This window comes from Carlito syrichta, unplaced genomic scaffold (assembly GCF_000164805.1).
Source record: "Carlito syrichta isolate Samal-C Ts95f unplaced genomic scaffold, Tarsius_syrichta-2.0.1 Scaffold107891, whole genome shotgun sequence".
Classification (NCBI taxonomy): Eukaryota; Metazoa; Chordata; class Mammalia; order Primates; family Tarsiidae; genus Carlito; species Carlito syrichta.
The window spans coordinates 45,840-69,055 of NW_007051987.1; the positions used below are offsets into that span (position 1 = coordinate 45,840).

General features: G+C 47.8%; 1 protein-coding gene across 1 annotated transcript in view; it reads left to right on the top strand.

Moving 5' to 3' along the window:
- FAT2 (FAT atypical cadherin 2) overlaps positions 1-23,216 on the top strand; it is a 66,978-nt gene that overhangs the window by 9,947 nt on the left and 33,815 nt on the right. The window contains exons 3-9 of the mRNA XM_008067814.1: positions 3,280-3,338; positions 5,339-5,650; positions 8,455-8,665; positions 10,640-10,779; positions 11,473-11,754; positions 13,092-13,302; positions 18,355-22,407. Of these exons, the coding sequence (XP_008066005.1) occupies positions 3,280-3,338; positions 5,339-5,650; positions 8,455-8,665; positions 10,640-10,779; positions 11,473-11,754; positions 13,092-13,302; positions 18,355-22,407 (5,268 nt within the window). The remainder of the gene's footprint in view (positions 1-3,279; positions 3,339-5,338; positions 5,651-8,454; positions 8,666-10,639; positions 10,780-11,472; positions 11,755-13,091; positions 13,303-18,354; positions 22,408-23,216) is intronic.

The window sequence follows — 23,216 nt, forward strand, 5'->3', positions numbered from 1 at the left end:
ACTTGGAAGGCCGAGGCGGAAGGATCACCGGAGCCCAGCAGGTCAAGGCTGCGGTGGCCGGGAGCGTGCCACTGCACTCCAGAATGGCCGACAGAGTGAGACTCCAACTCAAAAAAAAAAATAAATTAAGGAATAAGTCAGCAAGGAGGCCTAAGCCCAACTTTCTCATCACTACCATTACTTTGACCCACTTCCCTACTTGGACACCTGGGATGGCTTCTCATGCCCTTACATAGAGTCAGTCTCTGCTTGTCCCACAAACTGGTGCCTGACCCGCCCTGCTGTTCTCTCTGGCTTCCTCTTGGCCTCCTGTGCTGTGACTCCCTGGGTTCCAGTCCCCTCACAAAAAAACTGGGCTTTGCACAGGCTGCTCTTCCTAGCGGGTGTCTCTTCTTTTGTCTGTTACTCCTGTTCTTCAGATCCCTACCCAGCTGCTCTCTCCTTAGAGAAGATTTTCCTGGTACCGTAACTCACTTTCTAGCACTGCCTACCCCATTTGTTCAACGCAGGATATTACGTTCATTTGTGTGATTATTCCATGAATTACCCAGACCCCTCACTAGACTTCAAAGTTTCCCAACAAAAGGAACTGTTTGTGTCCTGTTTGTGCCCACCACCTGTGGCACACAGTAGCTGGTACACAGTAGGAGCTCAATAAGTAATTGCTAAATAGGCCATGTGCAGTGGCTCACGCAATCCCAACACTTTGGGAGGCCGAGGTGGGAGAATCGTTTGAGCCCAGGAATTCAAGACCAGCCCGGTGAACATAATGAGAACTTATCTCTACAAAAAATGCAAAAATTAGCCAGATGTGGCAGTGTGTGCCTGTCGTCCCAGCTACTCAGGAGGCTGAGGCAGAAGGATCGCTTATACCTGGGAGGTCCAGGATGCAGTGAGCCAGATCTCACCACTGTACTCCAGACTGGGCAAAAGAGTGAGATCCCAATTCAAAATTATAATAATAATATAGTTGTTCAATAGATGAATGACTCTCTACCAGCATCCACAGCTGTCTCTTGTTAAGCCCAAGATTGTTTCATTTACTCGGCAAGTATTTAATGGTATCTGCCCTTACCAGGCCTTCACACATGCTGCGGAGACATGTGAAGATAAATAAAACACGGTTTCAGGCCTTTAGGAATTCAGTCCATCAGGAGTGAAGATTTGGCTATAATTATTATAGGGCCAGTGCAGAAGAACACAGCATCGTAGATTATGTGTAGACACAGTGCTGTAGCAGGGCACAGAGAGAATTGGTGGGTTTCCTATAGGGAAACTGAGGCTGGAAGGGTTGGCAGTGCCATAGGAAGAAGGAGGAGGGGCTGAGCCAGAAGGCAGCCTCTTTCCAGAGGCCTCCTGATCCCAAAGACCCTGATTGCTTCTCCAGCCCTGCCACGACCTCTACCCACTCCCATCCCAACATAAGAAGGCTCAGAATTGACTCAGTGGCCAGAACTTTTTCAGATGTAAAAGAGAGAAGCCTGATCCAAGCTGGCTGTGGCAATAGAAGACGTGTGTGCTCTTACATCACTGAAAAGTCCAGACACAGATGGCCACAGACATAGGCACAGCTGCAGCCGTGTTCAAACGAGGACATGAAGGCTCTACCTCTGCCCATCTCTCGGCCTCAGTTCTCTGAGGGGTTCTGTCCTCAGGGTCTCTCTTCCTGCGACTCTCAGGTCTCACCCTGTCCTCTAGCACACCAGGTGGGGACTGGTCCATCTCAGAGCCAGCACCGAGGGCCAGGTGGGTGGACTGTGCCGACTGGCTAGTCTTGGACTGTAGATGCTTCCCCAGATGTGGAGGAGGTTGGCCTCAACCCAGATCAGGGAAGACTGAAGTTAGGGGCATGATTTTCCCTCTGGAAAACTGGGGCTCATTTTTTTTTTTGGAGTCAGAGTTTCACTGTTGCCCAGGCTGGAGTGCAGTGGCACACTCACGGTCACCACAGCCTCGACATGCTGGGCTCAGGTGATCCTTCTGCCTCTGCCTTCCAAGTAGCTGGAACTACAGGCGCAAGCCACCGCGCCTGGCTAATTTTTTAATTTATTGTAGAGATGAGGTCTCGCCAAGTTGCCCAGGCTGGTCTCGAACCCCTGAGCTTAGGTAATCCTTTTGCCTCTGCCTCCCAAAGTGCTAGGATTATGGGCATGAGCTGCCATGCCCGGCTTGGGGCTCATTTATTAAAAGAAGGGGGGCTGAACGCTGGGCCAAAGACCTCCAGATACACACATCTTCCAGGAATTTCAGTGACTAGGAACCCAAACTGTGACTCGGCAGCATGGATGGGTCCCTGTGTGCACCAGTAGCCCTGCTGGTAGCTTCCAGCTGGTGACCGTTCTGCCTAGGCAGCTGCTTGAGGTGTGCTAATGGCTGGATTTTTGACCCCTGCCTAGCAGTGAAAGCAGGAAGGAGGTAGACACTTTGGCTAACGTGGCATCTCCTGTTCTCTCCTCACTCCCCCTTTCCCTTCCCCAGTGTAAGACAGTGCGGAGAAAGAGACGAGCTGAGTGGTAAAAGAAAATTTAATTCATTAGAGGGAAAAGAAAATTTAATTCATTAGAGGGAAAGGAAAGGATTGACTGTCCCTAAAGAAGAACCAGCAGCCTGTTCTTTTGGCATGTCCCTCTTATACCCCCAGCTGGGGTCTGGTGGTCGCATAGCACACGTAGTTCTAAGGAAGTAGGAGTTGGTGGTCACGTAGCTCCTAGACATGGCCTTGAGGAAGCAGGCTGGTGCTGGTGGTCATGTAACCTTGAGGACGCAGGTGTTGGCAGCAAAAACAACACGTTGCTTAAGCAGGCGGGGAAGGAGTGGGGAGGGGTGAGTTGTAGCTCCCTTACCCCCAGCACTCCATTTCTCCATAGTCCAGATGCTCCTTGCCTGGGACTATATCCTCATAAGCCCATAGATGGAAAATATCGTAAGTAGACGTCACCGCTTAGCCCCGCCCTCCTTAACTGTGGCTCAGGATACTTGCATTAGCCTACAGTTGGGCAAAATCATCTATCACAAAGCCTAGTTTATAGGCAGATGTTGAATTGATTGGATACTGAACTGAAAGTGAAAAATAATGATTGTGTGGGCCTTTGAAATATGGTGTCCACTGAATGTGGATTGTGTTCGCACTCCAGTAAAGTGGAAAGTAAAGTCGAACCACTGTAAGTCGTCCTTGTTCTCCAATGACCAGAATTCTCATAGGGGATTTGGGTGTAATTTCTGAGCTTGTTCCAGCCCTGGGAGCCCTCTGCTCACGTTTCTCTTCTGCTGTCTCCCTAGGTCTCCTCTCCACGGCCCGGCTGCTGGACAGAGAGAGCAAGGATGAACACGTACTAGAGGTGAGTAATGGTGGAGAACCTGTCCTCAGGATTGGGAAGCTTCCTGAGGATCATTTATGGAGCCACACCAGGCCTTAGAGCCACATCTGCATCTAACACTGTGGCTGAGGAGGGTGCTGGACTCAGGGCGTTAGGGCACCCTTGAGCCTTGCCTTGCTGTGGCTGGTGGTGACCGCACTTGGGTCTTTACTGGTTCTTCAGTGATGAGAAAGGCAGGAGCAATGGGTTGATTAGTAATGCCTGCTGTGAGTGTAGGAGCGGGGAGCAGCACACTTGTGCTATGGACTTGAAGCTGGTTTCTAGTTCACCCCCCTTGGCACAGAGAAAGAGAATCATGCATGGTCAGCAGAGCCAGGATGAAAACCAAGACCTCCATGCTCTTTTTAGGACGTCTCTAAAATCACATAGGCATTCCTGGTGCCTCTCCAATGAGAGGCTTTGGTCAGTGACCTAGAGGGGTGTATTAGTCTGTTTTGCATTGCTATAAAGAAATACTTGAGGATGGTCAATTTAAAAAGGAAAGAGGTTTATTTGGTTCACAGTTCTGCAGACTATACAAGAAGCACAGTGCTGGCATCTGCTTGTGGTGAGGCCTCAGAAAGCATCCAATTAGGGTGGAAGGGAAAGGGGAGCTGGTGTGTCACATGATTCCCCTTCTCTTTTCAGCACTAAAGATCCACCCCATGACCCAATCACCTCTCACTAGGTCCCACCTCCAACACTGGGGATCACATTTCAACATGAGATTTGGAGGGAACAGCATCTAAAACATACGAGGGGGTTAAGCCAGAAGAGGAGGTCAGGTGGGAAGTCAGCTGTTTCCTGAGCTGTCCATAACCTGGGAGTAGGCAATTTTTCTGGTCTTAAAGGCATCAGGAGGGAAGGATACGTATTCCTAGGCAGATTTGAAATAAATTTTGTTTTCTATACTTACAGGCTTTGCACATTCTCCTCACTTTGTAAGAAGCAGGTTTTATAATGAACAGCAGCTAATCGGCCTTCTAGAATTCCCAGGGACTGAAGCATTTTCTGTATCTGTTCAGTAACAGATAAACAGATATTTACTTTTTTTTTTTTTTGAGTTGGAGTTTCACTCTGTCACCCAGGCTAGAGTGCAGTAGACTGCTCACGGCCACTACAGCTTCGACATGCTGGGCTCAGGAGATCCTTCCGCCTCAGCCTTCCTAGTGGCTGGAACTATAGGCACAGGCCACTGCACCCAGCTAATTTTATTTATTGAGGAGATGCCCAGTCAAGTTGCCCAGTCAGGTCTCGAACCCCTGGGCTCAGGCAATACTCTCGCCTCCACCTCCCGAAGTGCTGGGATTACAGATGTGAGCCACCATGCCTGGCCCAATGTTTACCTTTAAGCACCAAAATATTTTAAAAATTGGCAACTATTTTGGGTGGAAACGTCCTATCTCATATGATATCTCAGACTACTGATGCTTGGAATGGTTTGCCCCTATACGAAATAACTCCTGGCTCTGACACTGTTTGGGGCCTTTTCCCTGATTGTGAGTTTCATTTCACACATTGGGCCACATTCTAACCCAAAAGGTACCACCCGTTGCTTCAGAAAACATCTTCTCATTTGTTTTTTCTAATCTGGAGTAGCTTAAAACAAACAAACAAACAAAAACAGAAAACAAAGCTTATTAGAATTATGAGCAAATAAAAAGAAATAGTCTTTGAGAAATGGCCCACGGGTCTTCTCGCATAAAGAGTGCTTTCGTCCTTGTCTAGAGACGCTGACTTTGTCTCTATCCAGTTCTTTCTGGCTTCTTTCTCTGTTGTCACTGGCTTTCCTGTGGGTGCATTACCAGAGAGCTGAGTTCCAAGTAGGTGAGGTTATTATAACAAAAATCACCAGCAAATACCAAAGAGCAGACCGACTGACATCTCTAGGCTGCCAAAAGCAGTGGAAAGCTTGTGGCAGTTCAACCTATAACCTACTCTGCACTTGGCAACTCGGGTGCTCATGCCTGTTCTGTCCCCAGGTGACTGTGCTGGACAATGGGGAGCCCCCGCTGAAGTCCACCTCCAGGGTGGTAGTACGCATCTTGGACATCAATGACAATCCACCGATGTTCTCCCACAAGCTCTTCAATGTCCGCCTGCCAGAGAGGCTGAGCCCAGTGTCCCTGGGGCCTGTGTACAGGCTGGTGGCTTCCGACCTGGATGAGGGTGTTAATGGCAGGGTCACCTACAGTATCGAGGAGAGTGATGAGGAGGGCTTCGGTATTGAGCCAGTCACAGGCGTGGTGTCATCCAGCAGCATCTTCACAGCCGGGGAGTACAACATCCTGACGGTGAGTGAAAGTAGGGAGGCCATGACTGGTTCATGTCATTAATACAGGAGGAGGACGGATAGCCGGCATGAGGGAAGTGGTGCTCCCTTCCCTGGTCTTTTTTTTTTTGAATTGGAATCTCACTCTGTCTCCCAGACTGGAGTGCAGTGGCTGCTCTCGGCCACTGCAGCCTTGACCTGCTGGGCTCCAGCTATCTTTCCGCCTCAGCCTTCCAAGTAGCTGGAACTACAGGCATGCGCTACCACACCCAGCTAATTTTTTGATTTATTGTAGAGATGAGGTCTCGCCAAGTTGCCCAGGTGGGTCTCGAACCCGCGGGTTCAGGCAATCCACTCACCTCAGCCTCCCAAAGTGCTGGGATTACAGACTGAGCCACCGAGCCCGGCCTCTCCCTGGTCTTCTCACAGAGAAGCTGGGAATCCTGTCTTCAGCCAAAGGATCAGAATTCTGGGTCTTCATCTTTGAAGGCAATAAGGTTCTTGCCTGGGAAATCCTCTCTATTCTTAGAGATAATACTTTCAGTGACAGTGAGAGGAACAGGGGCTTAGCAATCAAGATAAGCCTGGGTTCTGAGCCTAGCACTGCCATTTTGCACCTGTGTGACCTGAGACAAGTCATTTAACCCCTTTGAATCTTTGTTTTATCATCTATAAAATGGGAATAAGGACATTTTTCTTGTAGGAAGTCAAGATATCAAATAGCTAGGGTGTCAGTCCATTTCACGTTGCTATAAAGACAACTAAGCTGGGCGCGGTAGCTCACACCTATAATCCCAACACTTTGGGAGGCAGAAGCAAGAGGACTGCCTGAGTCTAGGAGTTTGAGACCAGCCTGGGCAACTTGGTGAGCCCTCATCTCGACAATAAATAAAATAATTAGACAGGCATGGTGGCACACACCTGTAGTTCCAGCTACTTGGAAATCTTGAGGTGGAAGGATTGCCTGAGCCTAGTAGGTCAAGGCTGCGGTGACTGTGAGTGTGCCACTGTACTCCAGCCTGGGTGACAGAGTGAGATTTCAACTCAAAAAAAAAAAAAAGAAAGAAAGAAACGAAATACGTGAAGCTGGGTAATTTATAAGGAAGAAGGGTTATTTTAGCTACCAGCCCTGAGCCCTCCAGAGCAGCTGCCCAAGCTGTATCTGAGGCCCTTTGAACCTGAAGCAGAATCCTGAGGGGTCACAGGGCAGCGGTGACCCCGGGCTTGGCTCCTAAAACTAGTCTTTCTTCCCAAACCTCTGGGACTGTAATGGCAGGGGCTGCTTCAAAGTTCTCTGAGACGCCTTCAAGGCCCTTTTCAGGTAAATCTCTCTAGCAAATGACTGTTCTGCAGACCCTTAGATGCCTTCTTGAAAATGTGTTTTCCTTCTCTACCGCACAGCCCATTTGCGAATTTTCCAAATTTTTCTGCTCTGCTTCCCCTTTAATTATAAGTTCCAACTTTAAGTCATTCCTTTGCTCCCCTATCTGATTGAAGGCTGTTAGAAGGAACTATGCCATTTCTTGAATGCTCTGCTCCTTAGAAATTTCTTCAGCCAGATACCCTATGTCATCTCTCTTAAGTTCAGCCTTCCATAAAGCCCTAAGGTATGGACACAATGAAACGAAGCTTTTTGCTAAGGCAACAAGGTGACGACCTTTGCTCCAGTTTCTAGTAAGCTCCTCATTTCCATCTGAGACCTCATCAGCCTAGTCTGCACTGTCATTGTGACCAAGAACATTTTGGTCACAACCACTTAACCTGTCTTGGATAAGTTCCAAACTTTCCCTCATTTGGGAAAGTTTCTTCCTAGTCCTCCAAACTCTTCCAGCCTCTACCTGTTATCCAGTTCTAAAGCCCCTTCCACATTTTCAGGCATCTTTATAGCAACAACCCACTCCTGGTACCAATTTTCTGAATCAGTCCATTTTGCATTGCTATAAAGGAATACCTGAGGTTGAGTAACTTATATAGGAGATAGGTTAATTTTGGCTCACAGTTCTGCATCTGCTGGGCTTCTGGTGAAGCCTCAGGAAGCTTGTAATCCTGGCGAAAGGTGGAGAGGGAGCAGGCATGTCCTGTGGTGAGAGCAGAGCAAGAGGAGGAGGAGATGGTGCCAGGTTGCTTTAAACAATCAGTTCTCATGTGAACTAATAGAGCAAGAACTCACTTATTGCCCCCAGAATGGCAACAAGCTGCCCTCATTCCCTCATGACTCAAACACCTCCCACTAGGTTCCCCCTCCAACATTGGGGACTGCATTTCAACATGAGATGTGGAGAGGAAAAACATCCAAAGCACTATATCAGTTAGTGTATGGGTTCTTCTAGCAGTCAACTTGGACTCAACCCCAGCCTCACTGCTGGCCAACCTGGTAGGTGAATTCACCACACAGAGCCCCAATTTCTTCCTGTACTGTTGTGAGGCTTGAACAAGACATTGCATGTGAAGATCTTGAAGCAAGCTGTTGATAGTAAGAACTCAGTACCTTCCAATGAATTATGTCTGTAGTAGTTGGGAAAGGAAGAGGCCTGTGTATGTAAAGTCCAGTTGAGGAAGGAGCACACAGAAGGTCTTTGGGCAGTAATGGCATTTATTATTTTGATACTAACCCTTGAGCCTAGGTTAAATGTTTTGTTCACCATTGTGCCTGCAGCAATGAGCAGGGGGACTGTTTACAGCAAGCCCTCAAGGTGTGTCAAGTGAACCAATGAGGAGATGAGGGTCCAGCTGGTCTGACCACAGGGCATGCTGCCATCAGCCTGGCTGCCCGGTCCTCTTGTTTCTTGGCGCTGACCCTCTGCTTTGCTGTTGACCTCTTTTCAGATCAAGGCCACCGACGGCGGGCAGCCATCACTCTCCGCCAGTGTCCGGCTGCACATCGAGTGGATTCCCCGGCCCCGGCTGTCCTCTATCCCCCTGGCCTTTGATGAGACCCAGTACAGCTTCACGGTCATGGAGACAGACCCTGTGAACCACATGGTGGGGGTCATCAGTGTGGAGGGCCGGCCTGGCCTCTTCTGGTTCAACATCTCAGGTGAGGCCAGGCCTCAGGAGGGCCAGCCTCTCCTGTCCTTACAGACCAGCTTGAGTACTCCTGGTACTGTCCCCTTGAAAGGTCATGCTTCCTGAGAGTCCCTCTTTTGGCCCCGAGTGGGGATTGCCCCTTCCCTGGTTCTCTGTGTGGTGGGCAATAGGAATGCCATGTTTTCACTCCAGTCATGATCTTGGGTGGGGCATCTGTGTCTCACCAGGAACCCCAGCCAGAGTTGTCATTGCCTCAGTTACCCCCAAGTGCCTGGCAGGCTCAGAGCAGAAAAGCACCAGCTCTGCACTTCCTTTTCTGCCTCAATGTGGAAATCAGGGTAGAGTTGATTTTATTGACCTCAAGCCTGTGGTCAGCTGACCCCGGGGCCTTGCTCAATGTTCTGGTCCCAGATGCTATCCTCAAGATGAAGGTGCCCATTCTCATTCTAGGAGGCACTTGGATCCCAGCTCTGATGGCCTCTCCGAAATTCCTCTCTGTCTCTAAATCAAAGTTTTGTTTCAAGATCTGGGGTTCACAGAGCCCTTTGGGAATCTGATGAATGCTTAGGGCCTCTTCCTGAAAGTTGTGTGCACATACAAGCAAAGGTAAATTTGCATCACATTTAGAAGATTTATAGATGTTCTGAAACCCATCCAGGGGTTCCAGGTTAAACATCTCTCATCTAAGCATTTCAGTGCCTACATGAACACAAAGTCCTAGCACAGATTCTGCCAGCCTGGCTCAGAGAGCATAGGAGACGCACCTGGCCCAAGCTCTTTGGCCTCCTGGGCTTCCTCCCAGTTGTGATTTGCTGCTCTTTTTTTTGAGTCAGAGTTTCACTCTATCACCCAGGCTGGAGTACAGTGGCATGCCCACAGCCACAGCAGCCTTGACTGGCTTGGCTCAGGTGATCCTTATGCCTCAGTCTTCCAAGTAGCTGGAACTACAGGCGTGCACCACCACACCCAGCTAATTTTATGATTTATTATAGAGATGAGGTCTTGCCATGTTGCTCAGGCTGGTCTTGAACTCTGAGCTCAGGCAATCTTCGCCTCCACCTCCCAAAGTGCTGGGATTACAGGCATGAGCCACTGTGCCCAGATGACTTGCTGCTCTTTTAATTGCTTGACTTCTTTTTCTTTAATATATAATTAATATGCATACCCTAAAAAACATTGAGAGAGCACAAATGAAGCAGAAAGGAAAATAAAAACCACCTAAAGTCCCACCAATCGGAAGATAATCCACTGCTGCAATTTTGAAGTGTTTCCTTCTAATTTTTTTTTGCACACACATACCCTGGGAATTCTATTAAAATATTGTTTTGTAAGACATTTTAAAATACAATATATCATGAACATATAGCCATGTCACTAAATATATTTCTGGGCTGGCCTGTAATCCCAGCACTTTGGAAGAACGAGGCAGGCAGATTGCTTGAGCCCAGGGGTTCGAGATCAGCCTAAGTAGCACAGTGAGACCTCGTCTATACAAAATTTCAAAAAGTAGTCAGGCATGGTGGTGTACACCCGTAGTTCCAGCTACTGGGGAGGCCTGAGCCTAGGAGGTCGAGGCTGCAGTGAGCTGTGATCGTGCCACTGCACTCCAGCCTGGGTGACAGAGTGAGACTCCAACCCAAAGAAATATATTTCTATATAGCTTCATGCTATTCTATATTTTGGATTCTTATAGTTTATCAATCAGCTTGATTTATTAATCGAACTCAAATACTTTGACAATAACTTGACAGGATAAATTGCAGCTTTTTGGACTCCTGGGGGGATAAACCACAACCCATCACCCAGGCATTGTGCTGTTTCTGAACAGAGTCTCAGAATCCCTGATTCAGGTTCTTCCTTGAGTGCCCACAGTGCCCACCACATTGGCACTTGCCACTACATCGTCTAACTCTGATGGCCACGCCCCATGCTCTATGACTGCTGCCTGTCCCTGATGTGTGTGTTTTCCCCGCTCCCTCTTCAGGGGGGGATGAGGACCTGGACTTTGACATTGAGAAGACCACAGGCAGCCTCATCATCGCCAGGCCTCTGGACACAAGGAGGAGGTCGCACTACAACCTGACCGTGGAGGTGACGGATGGGTCCCACACCATTGCCACCCAGGTGAGAGGCCTCAGCTAGACACTCCTAAATGGAGGGCAGATGGGAGGCCTCCTTGGGTGGGATGGGGTGACAGAAAGCTTTCGACAACACTGAACTGAACTTGGACTCGAGGTTCTGGGCTCCAGTCCTGGCTAGAAACACTCGCTTCCTCTGTGATCTCGGGGGGACGGTTCTTGCTCCCACTCTAGATCTTTGCAGCATGCAAGGCTTGTCTAAATGAGTGGTTTAATGAAAAATAGAGGAGGCCAGGCTCGGTGACTCAGCCTGTAATCCCAGCACTTTGGGAGGCAAGGCGAGTGGATTGCCTAAGCCCGCGGGTTCGAGGCCAGTCCAGGCAGCTTGGCAAGACCTCGTCTCTACAATAAATCAAAAATTAGCCAGGCATGGTAGCATGTGCCTGTAGTTCCAGCTACTTGGAAGGCTGAGGCAGAAGGATCATCAGAGCCCAGCAGGTCAGTGCTGGGGTGGCTATGAGTGTGTCACTGCACTCCAGCCTGGGTGACAGAGTGAGACCCTGACTCAAAAAAAAAAAGAAAAACAGAGTTCCTGTCATTCATTCAATAAATGTTTACTGAGTGGCTTCTGTGTGGCAGGCTCTATGTTGGGCCTGGATGACACAGGGAAATCCAGACAGACTCTGTGCCTGTCCCCATGGAGTGTGTCACCCACCTTTCCTCTCCCCATCCTCCCTAGGTCTGCATCCTCCTGATCGCCAACATCAACCACCACCGGCCCCAGTTTCTGGAGGCTCATTACGAGGTCAAAGTTCCCCAGGACACGCTGCCCGGGGTCGAGCTCCTCCGTGTCCAGGCCACAGATGAAGACAAGGGCAAAGGCCTCATCTACACCATCCATGGCAGCCAGGACCCGGGCAGCGCCAGCCTCTTCCAGCTGGACCCAAGCAGTGGAGTCCTGGTGACTGTGGGGAAGCTGGGCCTGGGGGCGGGGCCCTCCCGGCACACGTTGATGGTCATGGTGAGTCCACTGGAAACCGGGTAAGAGCGTGGGCGTGCAGGAGTATGGGTGGGCAAGCCGGGAGGCATGTGGAGGGCTCTCTCTCCCTGTGGGCCAGTGGTGCCAATGCCCATGACGATCACTCGCATGACAGTTGTATCATTGCACAGCTGGCAGGGACACCTTCCATGAGGGATGCCAGGGTGTGAAGGCAGAGACCGAATGGCTGCCACAAAAACACCTGTCAGCTTCTGCTTTCTCGGGACTCGCCCGAATATCCCCAACATTCTCTCCCTGCTCCATGACTACAGGATCACCATGGGGATCCAGAGGTTGTCAGAGCTGGAAGGGACCCAGAGGCCCTCCCACTGGGAGCCAGGCCTGGAGTTAGGCCAGTGAGGCATGAAGGGCACAAGATTTAAGGGGGACTTACTCCCTGGGTCATTTGCCGCATATTGATTGCCCAAGAGTGAGCACCTCCTTAAATGTGCACAATACTTGATACCCTGGCCTTACCCTAGTCCCAGCCCTGCCCCTGTCTATTTCTCTTACCTCACATTGAGGCCCACAGAGGAAAAGAGAGTTGCTCATTACCATGCAGTGATTTATGGTGGAATCAGAATCAGAGTCTGGCCACCTGTCTCAAGGGTCAGGGCTCTTATGTGCTATTTATCATCGTGTGTGTGTGTGTGTGTGTGTGTGTATAAAAGGCCCTGAGAAGTCCTGTAGCAAAGAAAACTGGTTAACTTCATTTCATTCAGTGCTCCCTAATTTTACTTGACCATATATATTTTTTCTTCGTCTTAAAGAGAGTTAATATTCTCTGAGACCTATTTAGGGAAATGTTGCTTCTCTGCCTATCTCTACCTTACGCCTGAAGTGGAATTACCCATTGCATAGCTAAGCTTTTTGCAAAGGAAGAAAGAGCATAAAGTAGAGAAAGACTTAAAAGAATAAATCCTGGCGCCTTGGGAGGCCAAGGCTGGAGGATCACTTGAGATCATGTGTTCAAGACCAGCCTGGGCAACATAAGGAGACACATCTCCACAAAAAAATACTGAAGAAAATTCGCTGGGTATGATGTATGTGTCTGTAGCCCTAGCTACTCAGGAGGCTAAGGCAAGAGAATTGCTTGAGTCCAGGAAATAGAGGCTGTGGAGATATAATCATGCCCTGTACTCTGACCTAGACAACAGAGCAAGACCTCATCTCTAATAAATAAATAAAAGAATACAGAGAGTTAGCTAGAGTTGGGCATATTTTTCACTGGCATTCCACTTCATTGACCTTGATCTAAACCTGCCTCCTCCCATTCCACTCACCGCTCCACTGACCCTGCTGTCCTGTTGGGCCCACAGGTCCGAGACCAGGAGATTCCCATCCAGAGGAACTTCGTGTGGGTGACCATCCACGTGGAGGATGAAAACCTCCACCCACCCCGCTTCACCCAGCTCCATTATGTGGCCAGTGTTCCTGACACCACAGCCCCTGGCACGGAGCTTCTGCAGGTTCGAGCCGTAGATGCTGACCGGGGAGCCAATGCTGAGGTCCACTACTCCCTCCTGAAAGGTGAGAGGCTGGGCTGGGAGTTTGAGGATGGAGACAGGTGATTTAGAAACAAAGGAAGGCACTAAGGCATGAATTTGCATCTGAGCTCTCTGAGCCTTGGCACATGGTCATTCTAGAACATTCCCTGGACTACAGCGACCTAAGTTCATGCACTTTTGAAGATGGTAATAACAATAGCTAAGGGGCCAGGCATGGTGGCTCATACCTATAATCCCAGCACTTTGGGAGGCAGAGGCGCGAGGATTGCCTGAGCCCAGGGGTTCGAGACCAGCCTGTACAAGTTGGCGAGACTGCGTCTCTACAGTAAATCAAGAAATTAGCCAGGTGTGTGTGTGTGTGTGTGTGTGTGTGTGTGTGTGTGGCGCAAGCCTGCAGTTCCAGCAACTTGGAAGAGGGAGGTGGAAGGATCGCCTGAGACCAGCAGGTCGAAGCTGCGGTGACTGTGAGTGTGCCACTGCACTCCAGCCCTGGCGACAGAGTGAGACTCCAACTAAAAACAAACAAAAAAAAACAATAGCTAAGGGACTACTCAAGTTGTGGGATAATTTGCATATATGTTATATAAAGCCACCAATGCCATAAATGCGGAAGATGCTTATGATCCATGCAACATTTAAACATGTAATAGGACTCAGTGGTTCAGCCTGTAATCCCAGTATTCTGGAAAGCCGAGGTCAGAGGATTACCTGAGCCCGTGGGTTCAAGACCAGCCCCGGCAACTTGACAAGACCTCGTCTCTACGATAGATCAAAAATTAGCCAGGCATGGTAGCACATGCCTGTAGTTCTGTCTACTTAGAAGACTGAGGCGGAAGGATCACCAGAGCCCTGCAGGTTGATGCTGGGGTGGCCGTGAGTGTGCCACTGCACTCCAGCCTGGGCGATGGAGTGAGTCTCCAACTAAAAAATACTACTAATTTTTAAAAAAGCATAGCTTCATGCATGTACATTAGCAAAGACCTATGAATATCGTACAAGGTGCATGTCATAATTTTAGGAGTAATTTCTGTTTTCTGCTGAGGTCACATGGTGATTTAGTAGCTACTATATATTTTTCTTCATCTCAAAAATAGGAATACTATTACGTGCGCTAGAAAGTAGTTGTAAAGGTTAAAAGAGAAAATATATGTTAATATATGTTGTAAACTGTGAAACAGCATACGAATGCCAGGGATTATTACTATCATTGATAAATGTTAATTACAAGTAATTAATGTAACATAAGTGATGATAGTCAGTATCCAACTAGTTATTAATGATAATTTGTAATAGTTAATAATGCATAATTAATGATATTTAATCATAATAATTATCTTTAATAATAACCAATATTTCCTAGAGCTAGTTCCTGTAGAGGAACAAGGGTGAACACGACTTGCTCTCTGTCGCTGAGAAGTATAATGTTCCTTTACTGCATGACAGTGGCTTTAAGAAATAGCTGCCAGCTGGGCTCAGTGGCTCAGTCTGTAATCCTAGCATTTTGGGAGGCCAAGACGAGTGGATTGCCTGAGACTGCGGGTCCGAGACCAGCCCAGGCAACTTGGTGAGACCTCATCTCTACAATAAAATAAAAAATAGCCAGGCGTGGTAGCGCGCTTCTGTAGTTCCGGCTACTTGGAAGGCTGAGGTGGAAGGATCGCCAGAACCCAGAAGGTCGACGCTGCGGTGGCTATGAGCATGCGTGCCACGGCACTCCAGCCTGGGGGAAGGAGTGAGACTTCAGCTCAAAAAACAAAAAAAAACAAAAAAAAAACCCAGCTGCCATATGAAAACAGTCTACTAACCTCTAAAGAATAATGTAAACTACAATGCATAAATTGCTTACTTTTTGTGATTTATGAAATATCGCAGTTTTCTTTTTTATTTATTTAGAGTCAGGGTCTCACTCTGTTGCCTAGGCCACAGTGCAGTGGCAGGATCACGGCTCACTTGGCTCAATACAGCCTCGACCTCCTCCTGGGTTCAGGCTATCTTTCTGCCTCCGCCTCCTGAGTAGCTGGGACTCAGGCTCGCATCACCATACCCGGCTAATTTTTTTTTAGTTGAAGTCTCACTCTGTTGCCCAGGTTGGAGTGCAGTGGCATGCTCATAGCCACCACAGCCTTGACCTGCTGGGCTCAGGCCATCCTTCTGCCTCAGCCTCCTAAATAGCTGGGACTACAGGCATGCATCACAATACCTAGCTAATTTTTTTGATTTATTTTAGAGACAAAGTCTCGCCAAGTTATTCAGGCTGGTCCCAAACTCCTGGGCTCAGGCAATCCTCTTGCCTCTGTCTCCCAAAGTGTTGGGATTTACAGGCATGAGCTACTTCACCCAGCTGACTAATTTTTTCTAATTTTTAAAAAAAATCTGTAGAGATAAGGTCTCACTATGTTGCCCAGACTGGTCTCAAACTCCTGGGCTCAAAAGTCTTCCATCTCCCAAGATGCTGGAATTACAGATATGATCCACTGCACCCAGCCTATTTATTTATGTATGTATTTAATATTTTTAGAGACGGAGTCTCACTCTATCACTCAGGCTGAAATGCAGTGGTATGATCTATAGCTCATTGCAGCCTCAAACTCATGGCCTCAAGTGATCCTCTTTCCTCTGCTTCCCAAGTACCTGGGGCTACAGGTACATGCCACCATGCCTGATTAATTAATTAACTTATTTTTTGTTGAGATGGGGGTCTCACTATGTTGCCCAGGCTGGTCTCGAACTCCTGGCCCTAAGTGTGTTCCTCCCACCTCAACCTCCAAAAGCGCTGAGATAATTGGTTATAAGTCACTGTGCCTGGCCTCATTTTCTCATTGGCAGCCTCACTGATGGAGTAATCATTTTATTTTACAGATAAGGTCAGTTTTTAAATATTCTTCTGATTATAGAAGTAACACGTCTATTTTTGAGAAAAAATGGAAAATACAGGAATGTGAAAAGAACGTAGCACCCGCATACTTTTCCTCACCCAGAGATGATAATTTTGTGTATTTCCTTCTCATCTTTTCTTATGAATCTTTCTGTAATCTTGAGACCATAATGAATACAGAATTTTGTGCCCTGACTTTTTTTTCTCATCAGTATAACACTAGAAATTAGAATTAGAACTCTGTTCAGGTTGTTTCAAGTAATTTAGGAATCACTGAAAACTGCTATTTCCTCATTGAAGCCATGCTCTTTGAACTTAGCACCTACATAATCAGTCACCTGACTAATCAGCTGGAGAGAGGCTTCAGCAGTGGAGAAACCAGATGGAAGGTTTCATGATGAAGTTTGGCCACGTGCTTTGCTGTTGAAATAATAAAATATGCACCTGTGTAACAGTAAATAAGAAATGTAGAGAGCACTGTTTTCTCTAGTGTGAAACCTGCACCTTGGTGGAAGTGAAATGATTGAAGTGTTCCTCAGTTATGGCATTTAAAGGCAATCGGGCATGGAGAAAACACACCTTTTACAATTCTCAAACTTCCTGATCAAATCAAGAACAATGTCTCCACTGGGTGCTAGAATCTCTTTAAGTCCTCTCTAATACTTACTACACTCTGCTTTTTTTTTTTCCTCTCCTATTTCAATAGCATTAGGGGGTACAAATAACTTTTGGTCTGGGCTTTAAATGTACCCGCCACCCCCACCTTACTCTTTGCTTTTAACAAAGAAAGAGGTCTTAGGCTTAGACCTTTGAGCAATCGACTTTGTCGAGATTTAAATAACACTATTTTTTCACTGACTTGAATTTATGGCCCGCAATATGGTATTCCTTTTTTTTTTTTCTTTTGAGTTGGAATCTTACTCTGTCATCCAGACTGGAGTGCAGTGGCCGGTCCCGGTCACTGCAGCCTCGTCCTGTTGGGCTCCGGTGATCCTTTCGCCTCAGTCTTCCAAATAGCTGGAACTACAGGCATGCACTACCATGCCCGGCTAATTTTTTTTTTGATTTATTGTAGAGATGAGGTCTCGCCAAGTTGCCCTGGTGGGTCTCGAACCCACGGGCTCAGGCAATTCACTCACCTCAGCCTCCCAAAGCGTGGGATTACAGGCTGAGCCACCAAGCCTGGCCTGGTATTCTTTTTAAAGATGCAATGTCATGTTGCATTTAAAAGTATCCATCAAATTTTACGACTCAATCAATTTAAAGGAAAATATCCACTAAATAATAGCATATAACAGCAGAGGCACTGGGTGGGTACTGATAACATTATAAAGGTTGTGTGAGAATACCTGAAGCTTAGGAAATTTGGGTGTGGTACAAAGACCTTTGCTGAAGAACTGGACCAGAAGGGAGATTGACAAGGTAACTTTTTTTTTTTTTTTTTGAATAGGCATCTCACTCTGTCAATCGTGGCCACCACAGCCTCAACCTGCTGGGCTCTGGCGATCCTTCTGCCTCAGTCTTCCAAGTAGCTGGAACTGCAGGCGCTTGCCACCATGCCCAGCCAATTCTTTTATTTACTGTAGAGATGAGTAAGTTGCTCAGGCTGGTCTCGAACCCCTGGATTCAGGCAATTCACCTTGGCCTCCCAAAGTGCTGGGATTACAGGCTTGAGCCACTGCACCCAGCCAACAAGGTAGTTTTTAAAGTCTCTGCCAATTCTGACAGTTTATGACTTTATATCTACAGTTTTCATCTGTCAAGCATAAAACCAAACCTATTGACACTTATATAAAGGATGGATAAAAAAGCCGTATAATGTGACAGCAGCTTTTCCTACAAAGGCATCCCTTTTGTAGGGTGGAGGGTGCTTTTCCCACAAAGTGTAAGTCTCCTTTCTTTGCTTCAAAGACTTACTACAGCTTTGGTCTATAGCTTAAGTTGTATCCCAGAGACTTAGTGATAATCGAAGCTAAGAGATAGTGATAGACAGCTAGTGATATGAAGCACCTACTATGTGCACGGGGTTAGAAATTTTATAAAGTCTTTATCTACCCTATACACTATATTCAGGGTGGCACTGGATGCAAATTTGCTCTGCCCAAGTTTTGTGTGACAGCCTCTTTACTGATCTAGAAAGTCAACTTGGTACCTCTCGAGGGCATGGTAAACTTTGGTTTGTCTTATCTTCTGTTTCAGGGAGCAGCAAAGATTTCTTCAACATCAATACCCTACTAGGTATTATCACTCTAGCCCGGAAACTTGATCAGACAAATCACGCCCAGCATACTCTGACAGTGAAGGCAGAAGATCAAGGCTCCCCACAGTGGCATGACCTGGCTACAGTGATCATTCATGTCTATCCCTCAGATCGGAGTGTCCCCATCTTTTCAAAAACTGAGTACTTTGTAGAGATCCCCGAATCGATCCCTGTTGGTTCCCCAATCCTTCTTGTCTCTGCTGCGAGCTCTTCTGAAGTTACCTATGAGTTAAGAGAGGGTAACAAGCATGGTGTCTTCTCTATGAACTCATATTCTGGCCTCATTTCTACCCAGAAGAACTTGGATCATGAGAAAATCTCATCTTACCAGCTGAAAATCCGAGGCAGCAACATGGCAGGCGCATTTGCTGATGTCGTGGTGCTTGTTGACATAATTGACGAAAATGACAATGCCCCCATTTTCTTAAAATCAACCTTTGTGGGCCAAATTAGTGAAGCAGCTCCTCTGTACAGCATGATCATGGATAACCACAACAACCCCTTTGTGATTCATGCCTCCGACGGCGACAAGGAAGCTAATTCCTTGTTGGTATATAAAATTTTGGAGCCAGAGGCCTCAAAGTTTTTCAGAATTGATCCCAGCATGGGAACCCTCACGATCGTCTCAGAGATGGATTATGAGAGCACACCCTCTTTCCAATTCAGTGTCTATGTCCATGACCAAGGAAGCCCCATCTTATTTGCACCCAGGCCTGCCCAGGTCATCATCAAGGTCAGGGATGTGAATGACTCTCCTCCCAGGTTCTCAGAACAGATATACGAGGCGGCGCTAGTCGGACCTCTCCACCCAGGTATGACGCTCCTTGTGGTGCAGGCCAACGATGATGACTCGGAAGTCAGTTACAGCATCAGAACCGGCAATGCGGATGATGCTGTCACCATTCATCCCATCACTGGTCACCTCTCTGTGCTGAATCCTGCTCTCCTGGGACCCTCTCGGAAGCTCACCATCAGGGCTTCTGATGGCTTATATCAAGACACCGCACTGGTTAAGATTTATTTGACCGAAGTCCTTGACAAAAGCTTACAGTTTGACCAGGATGTTTATTGGGCAGCAGTGAAGGAGAATTTGCAGGACAGAAAGGCCCTGGTGATTCTTGGCGCCCAGGGCAATCTCTTGAATGACACCCTTTCCTACTTCCTCTTGAACGGCACAGATATGTTTCGTATGGTCCAGTCAGCAGGTGTGTTGCAGACAAAGGGGGTGGCGTTTGACCGCGAGCAGCAGGACAGCCACGAGCTAGCAGTGGAAGTGAGGGACAATAGGACTCCTCAGAGGGTGGCCCAGGCTTCAGTCAGAGTCTCTGTTGAAGATGTCAATGACAGTCCCCCCAAATTCACGCATCTGCCCTATTATACAATCATCCAAGATGGCACCGAGCCAGGGGATGTCCTCTTTCAAGTATCTGCCACTGACGAGGACTTGGGGACAAATGGGGCCATCACATATGCGTTTGCAGAAGATTACACATATTTCCGAATCGACCCTTATCTTGGGGACATATCACTCAAGAAACCCTTTGATTATCAGACTTTAAATAAGTATCGCCTCAAAGTCATTGCTCAGGATGGAGGGACACCATCCCTCCAGACTGTGGAAGAGGTACTTGTCACAGTGAGAAATAAATCCCACCCACTGTTTCAGAGTCCTTACTACAAAGTCAGGGTACCAGAAAATATCACACTGTATACCCCAATTCTCCACACCCAGGCCCGGAGTCCAGAGGGACTGCGACTCATCTACAACATTGTGGAGGAAGAGCCCTTGACACTGTTCACCACTGACTTCAAGACTGGCGTCCTAACAGTAACGGGCCCTTTGGACTACGAGTCCAAGACCAAACACGTGTTCACAGTCAGAGCCACAGACACAGCTCTGGGGTCATTTTCTGAAGCCACCGTGGAAGTCCTGGTGGAGGACATCAATGACAACCCACCCACGTTCTCCCAATTGGTCTATACCACTTCGGTCTCAGAAGGCTTGCCTGCTCAGACTCCTGTGATCCAGCTGTTGGCTTTTGACCAGGACTCCGGGCAGAACCAGGATGTCTCTTATCAGATTGTGGAGGATGGCTCGGATGTTTCCAAATTCTTCCAGATCAATGGGAGCACTGGGGAGCTGTCCACAGTTCAAGAGCTAGATTATGAAGCCCGACAACACTTTCGTGTGAAAGTCAGGGCCATGGATAAGGGAGATCCCCCGCTCACTGGCGAAACCCTCGTGGTGGTCAATGTGTCTGACGTTAATGACAACCCCCCCGAGTTCAGACAACCACAATATGAAGCCAATGTCAGTGAGCTGGCCACCTGTGGACACCTGGTTCTTAAAGTCCAAGCTCTTGACCCCGACAGTGGGGATACCTCCCGCCTGGAGTACCTGATTCTCTCTGGCAATCAGGACAGGCACTTCTCCATTAACAGCTCAACAGGAATAATTTCTATGCTCAACCTTTGCAAAAAACACCTGGACTCTTCTTACAATTTGAGAGTAGGTGCTTCTGACGGAGTCTTCCGAGCAACCGTGCCTGTGTATATCAACACCACAAATGCCAACAAGTACAGCCCAGAGTTCCAGCAGCACCTTTATGAGGCAGAATTAGCAGAGAATGCAAAGGTGGGAACCAAGGTGATCGAGTTGTTAGCCATAGACAAAGACAGCGGTCCCTATGGCACTGTGGATTATACTATCATCAATAAACTAGCAGATGAGAAGTTCTCCATAAACCCCAGGGGCCAGATCACCACACTGCAGAAACTGGATCGGGAAAATTCGACAGAAAGGGTCATTGCTATTAAGGTCATGGCTCGGGATGGAGGGGGAAGAGTGGCCTTCTGCACGGTGAAGATCATCCTCACAGATGAAAATGACAACCCCCCACAGTTCAAAGCATCTGAGTACATCGTGTCCATTCAATCCAACGTCAGTAAAGACTACTCGGTTATGCAGGTGCTGGCCTATGATGCAGATGAAGGTCAGAATGCAGATGTCACCTACTCAGTGTATGGGGAGAACCTGGCTGAAGGGGTAATTAAGATTCACCCAACCACCGGTGTGATTAAGGTGAAGGGGAGCCTGGTAGGATTGGAAAATCGGACCATTGACTGCATCATTAAAGCCCAGGATGGGGGCCCTCCTCACTGGGACTCTCAGGTGCCTGTACGACTTCAGGTGGTCCCTCATGAAGTTTCCTTGCCCAAATTTTCTGAACCTCTGTATACTTTCTCTGCATCTGAAGACTTTCCAGAAGGGTCTGAAATTGGATCTGTTAAAGCAGTGACAGCTAAAGACCCAGTCATCTACAGTCTAGTGCAGGGCACCACACCAGAGAGCAACAAGGATGGGGTCTTCTCCTTGGATCGAGACACAGGGGTCATTAAGGTGAAGAAGCCCATGGACCACGAGTCCACCAAACTGTACCAGATCGACGTGATGGCATATTGCCCACATAAGACTGAGTTGATGTCCTTGGTCTCAGTCAACATCCAAGTGAAAGATGTCAATGACAATAGTCCTGTATTTGAGGCTGATCCATATAAGGCCATCCTCACTGAGAATATGCCTGTGGGGACCTCAGTCATTCAAGTGACTGCCATTGACCAGGACACTGGGAGAGATGGTCAGGTAAGCTACAGGCTGTCAACAGACCCTGGTAGCAATGTCCATGAGCTCTTTGCCATTGATGGTGAGAATGGCTGGATCACCACACTCCAGGAACTTGACTGTGAGACCCACCAGACTTACCGTTTTTATGTGGTGGCCTATGACCATGGCCAAACCATCCAGCTGTCTTCTCAGGCCCTGGTTGAGGTCTCCATTACAGATGAGAATGACAATGCTCCCCAATTTGCTTCTGAAGACTACAGAGGCTCTGTGGTTGAGAACAGTGAGCCTGGTGAACTTGTGGTCACTCTGAAGACCCTGGATGCTGACATCTCTGAGCAGAACAGACAGGTCACCTGCTACATCACAGGTAAGTAAACGTGTCATAGATTGGAGGCACAGACGTGCATGGAAAAAAGTCTGGTAAGAGGTGCCCTAAGACATGGGCTCAAGTCCTGCTCTGCCACTTATTAGTAGTGTGACCTTGGGCAAATCTCCTAACCCCTTAGGACCTCAGTTGCTCAGGGATGCTGGTAAGATCTCTAATTTATAGTCAGCCCTTAGAAATTAGAATGTGATCTGCACAAAGTATATCAAATTATTTTAGGTAGGGTAAATGGAATAGAAGTATCATACTCTAATTCACTGCTGTCAGTTATCCTCTGGAAGATGGAGGAGGCACCAATGTTGTGTGATGCATGACAATTCTGTCAGGTGTCCTGCCCAGGGTAAGTTTGGATGACAGAACATGCTTCTTAGTCAATCTCAGGACCTAAGTGTTTGAGTGACAGCACTTCCTTAGATATGATTCCAGCTCAACCCCCTCATTCACATATGGTGAAATCAAGGCCCAGTTGGGGGAGAAATTCAACCAATGTCACAATCTGAGCTTGCATTGGGGGCTGGGATTAAACCATACCCTATGACTGTTTACCTCAATGGATACCTGCTATAAAACTAAACTACCCCACTCCCTACCAACCAGTGGCCATGACAGAGTTTCCTCACTTCTCAGTGTCCTTTTGTTCCCATGCCCAGGTGCCATGTCAACCCATCCCATCAACATGGCTCCTTCTGCCATCATAGCTGCCCAGCGGGTTATTCATGAGCCCCGAGTTTCAACCAAGACCCGTAGATGCTTAAAGACAGGCAGAATCTGAGCTGCTTGAAAGACAGTCT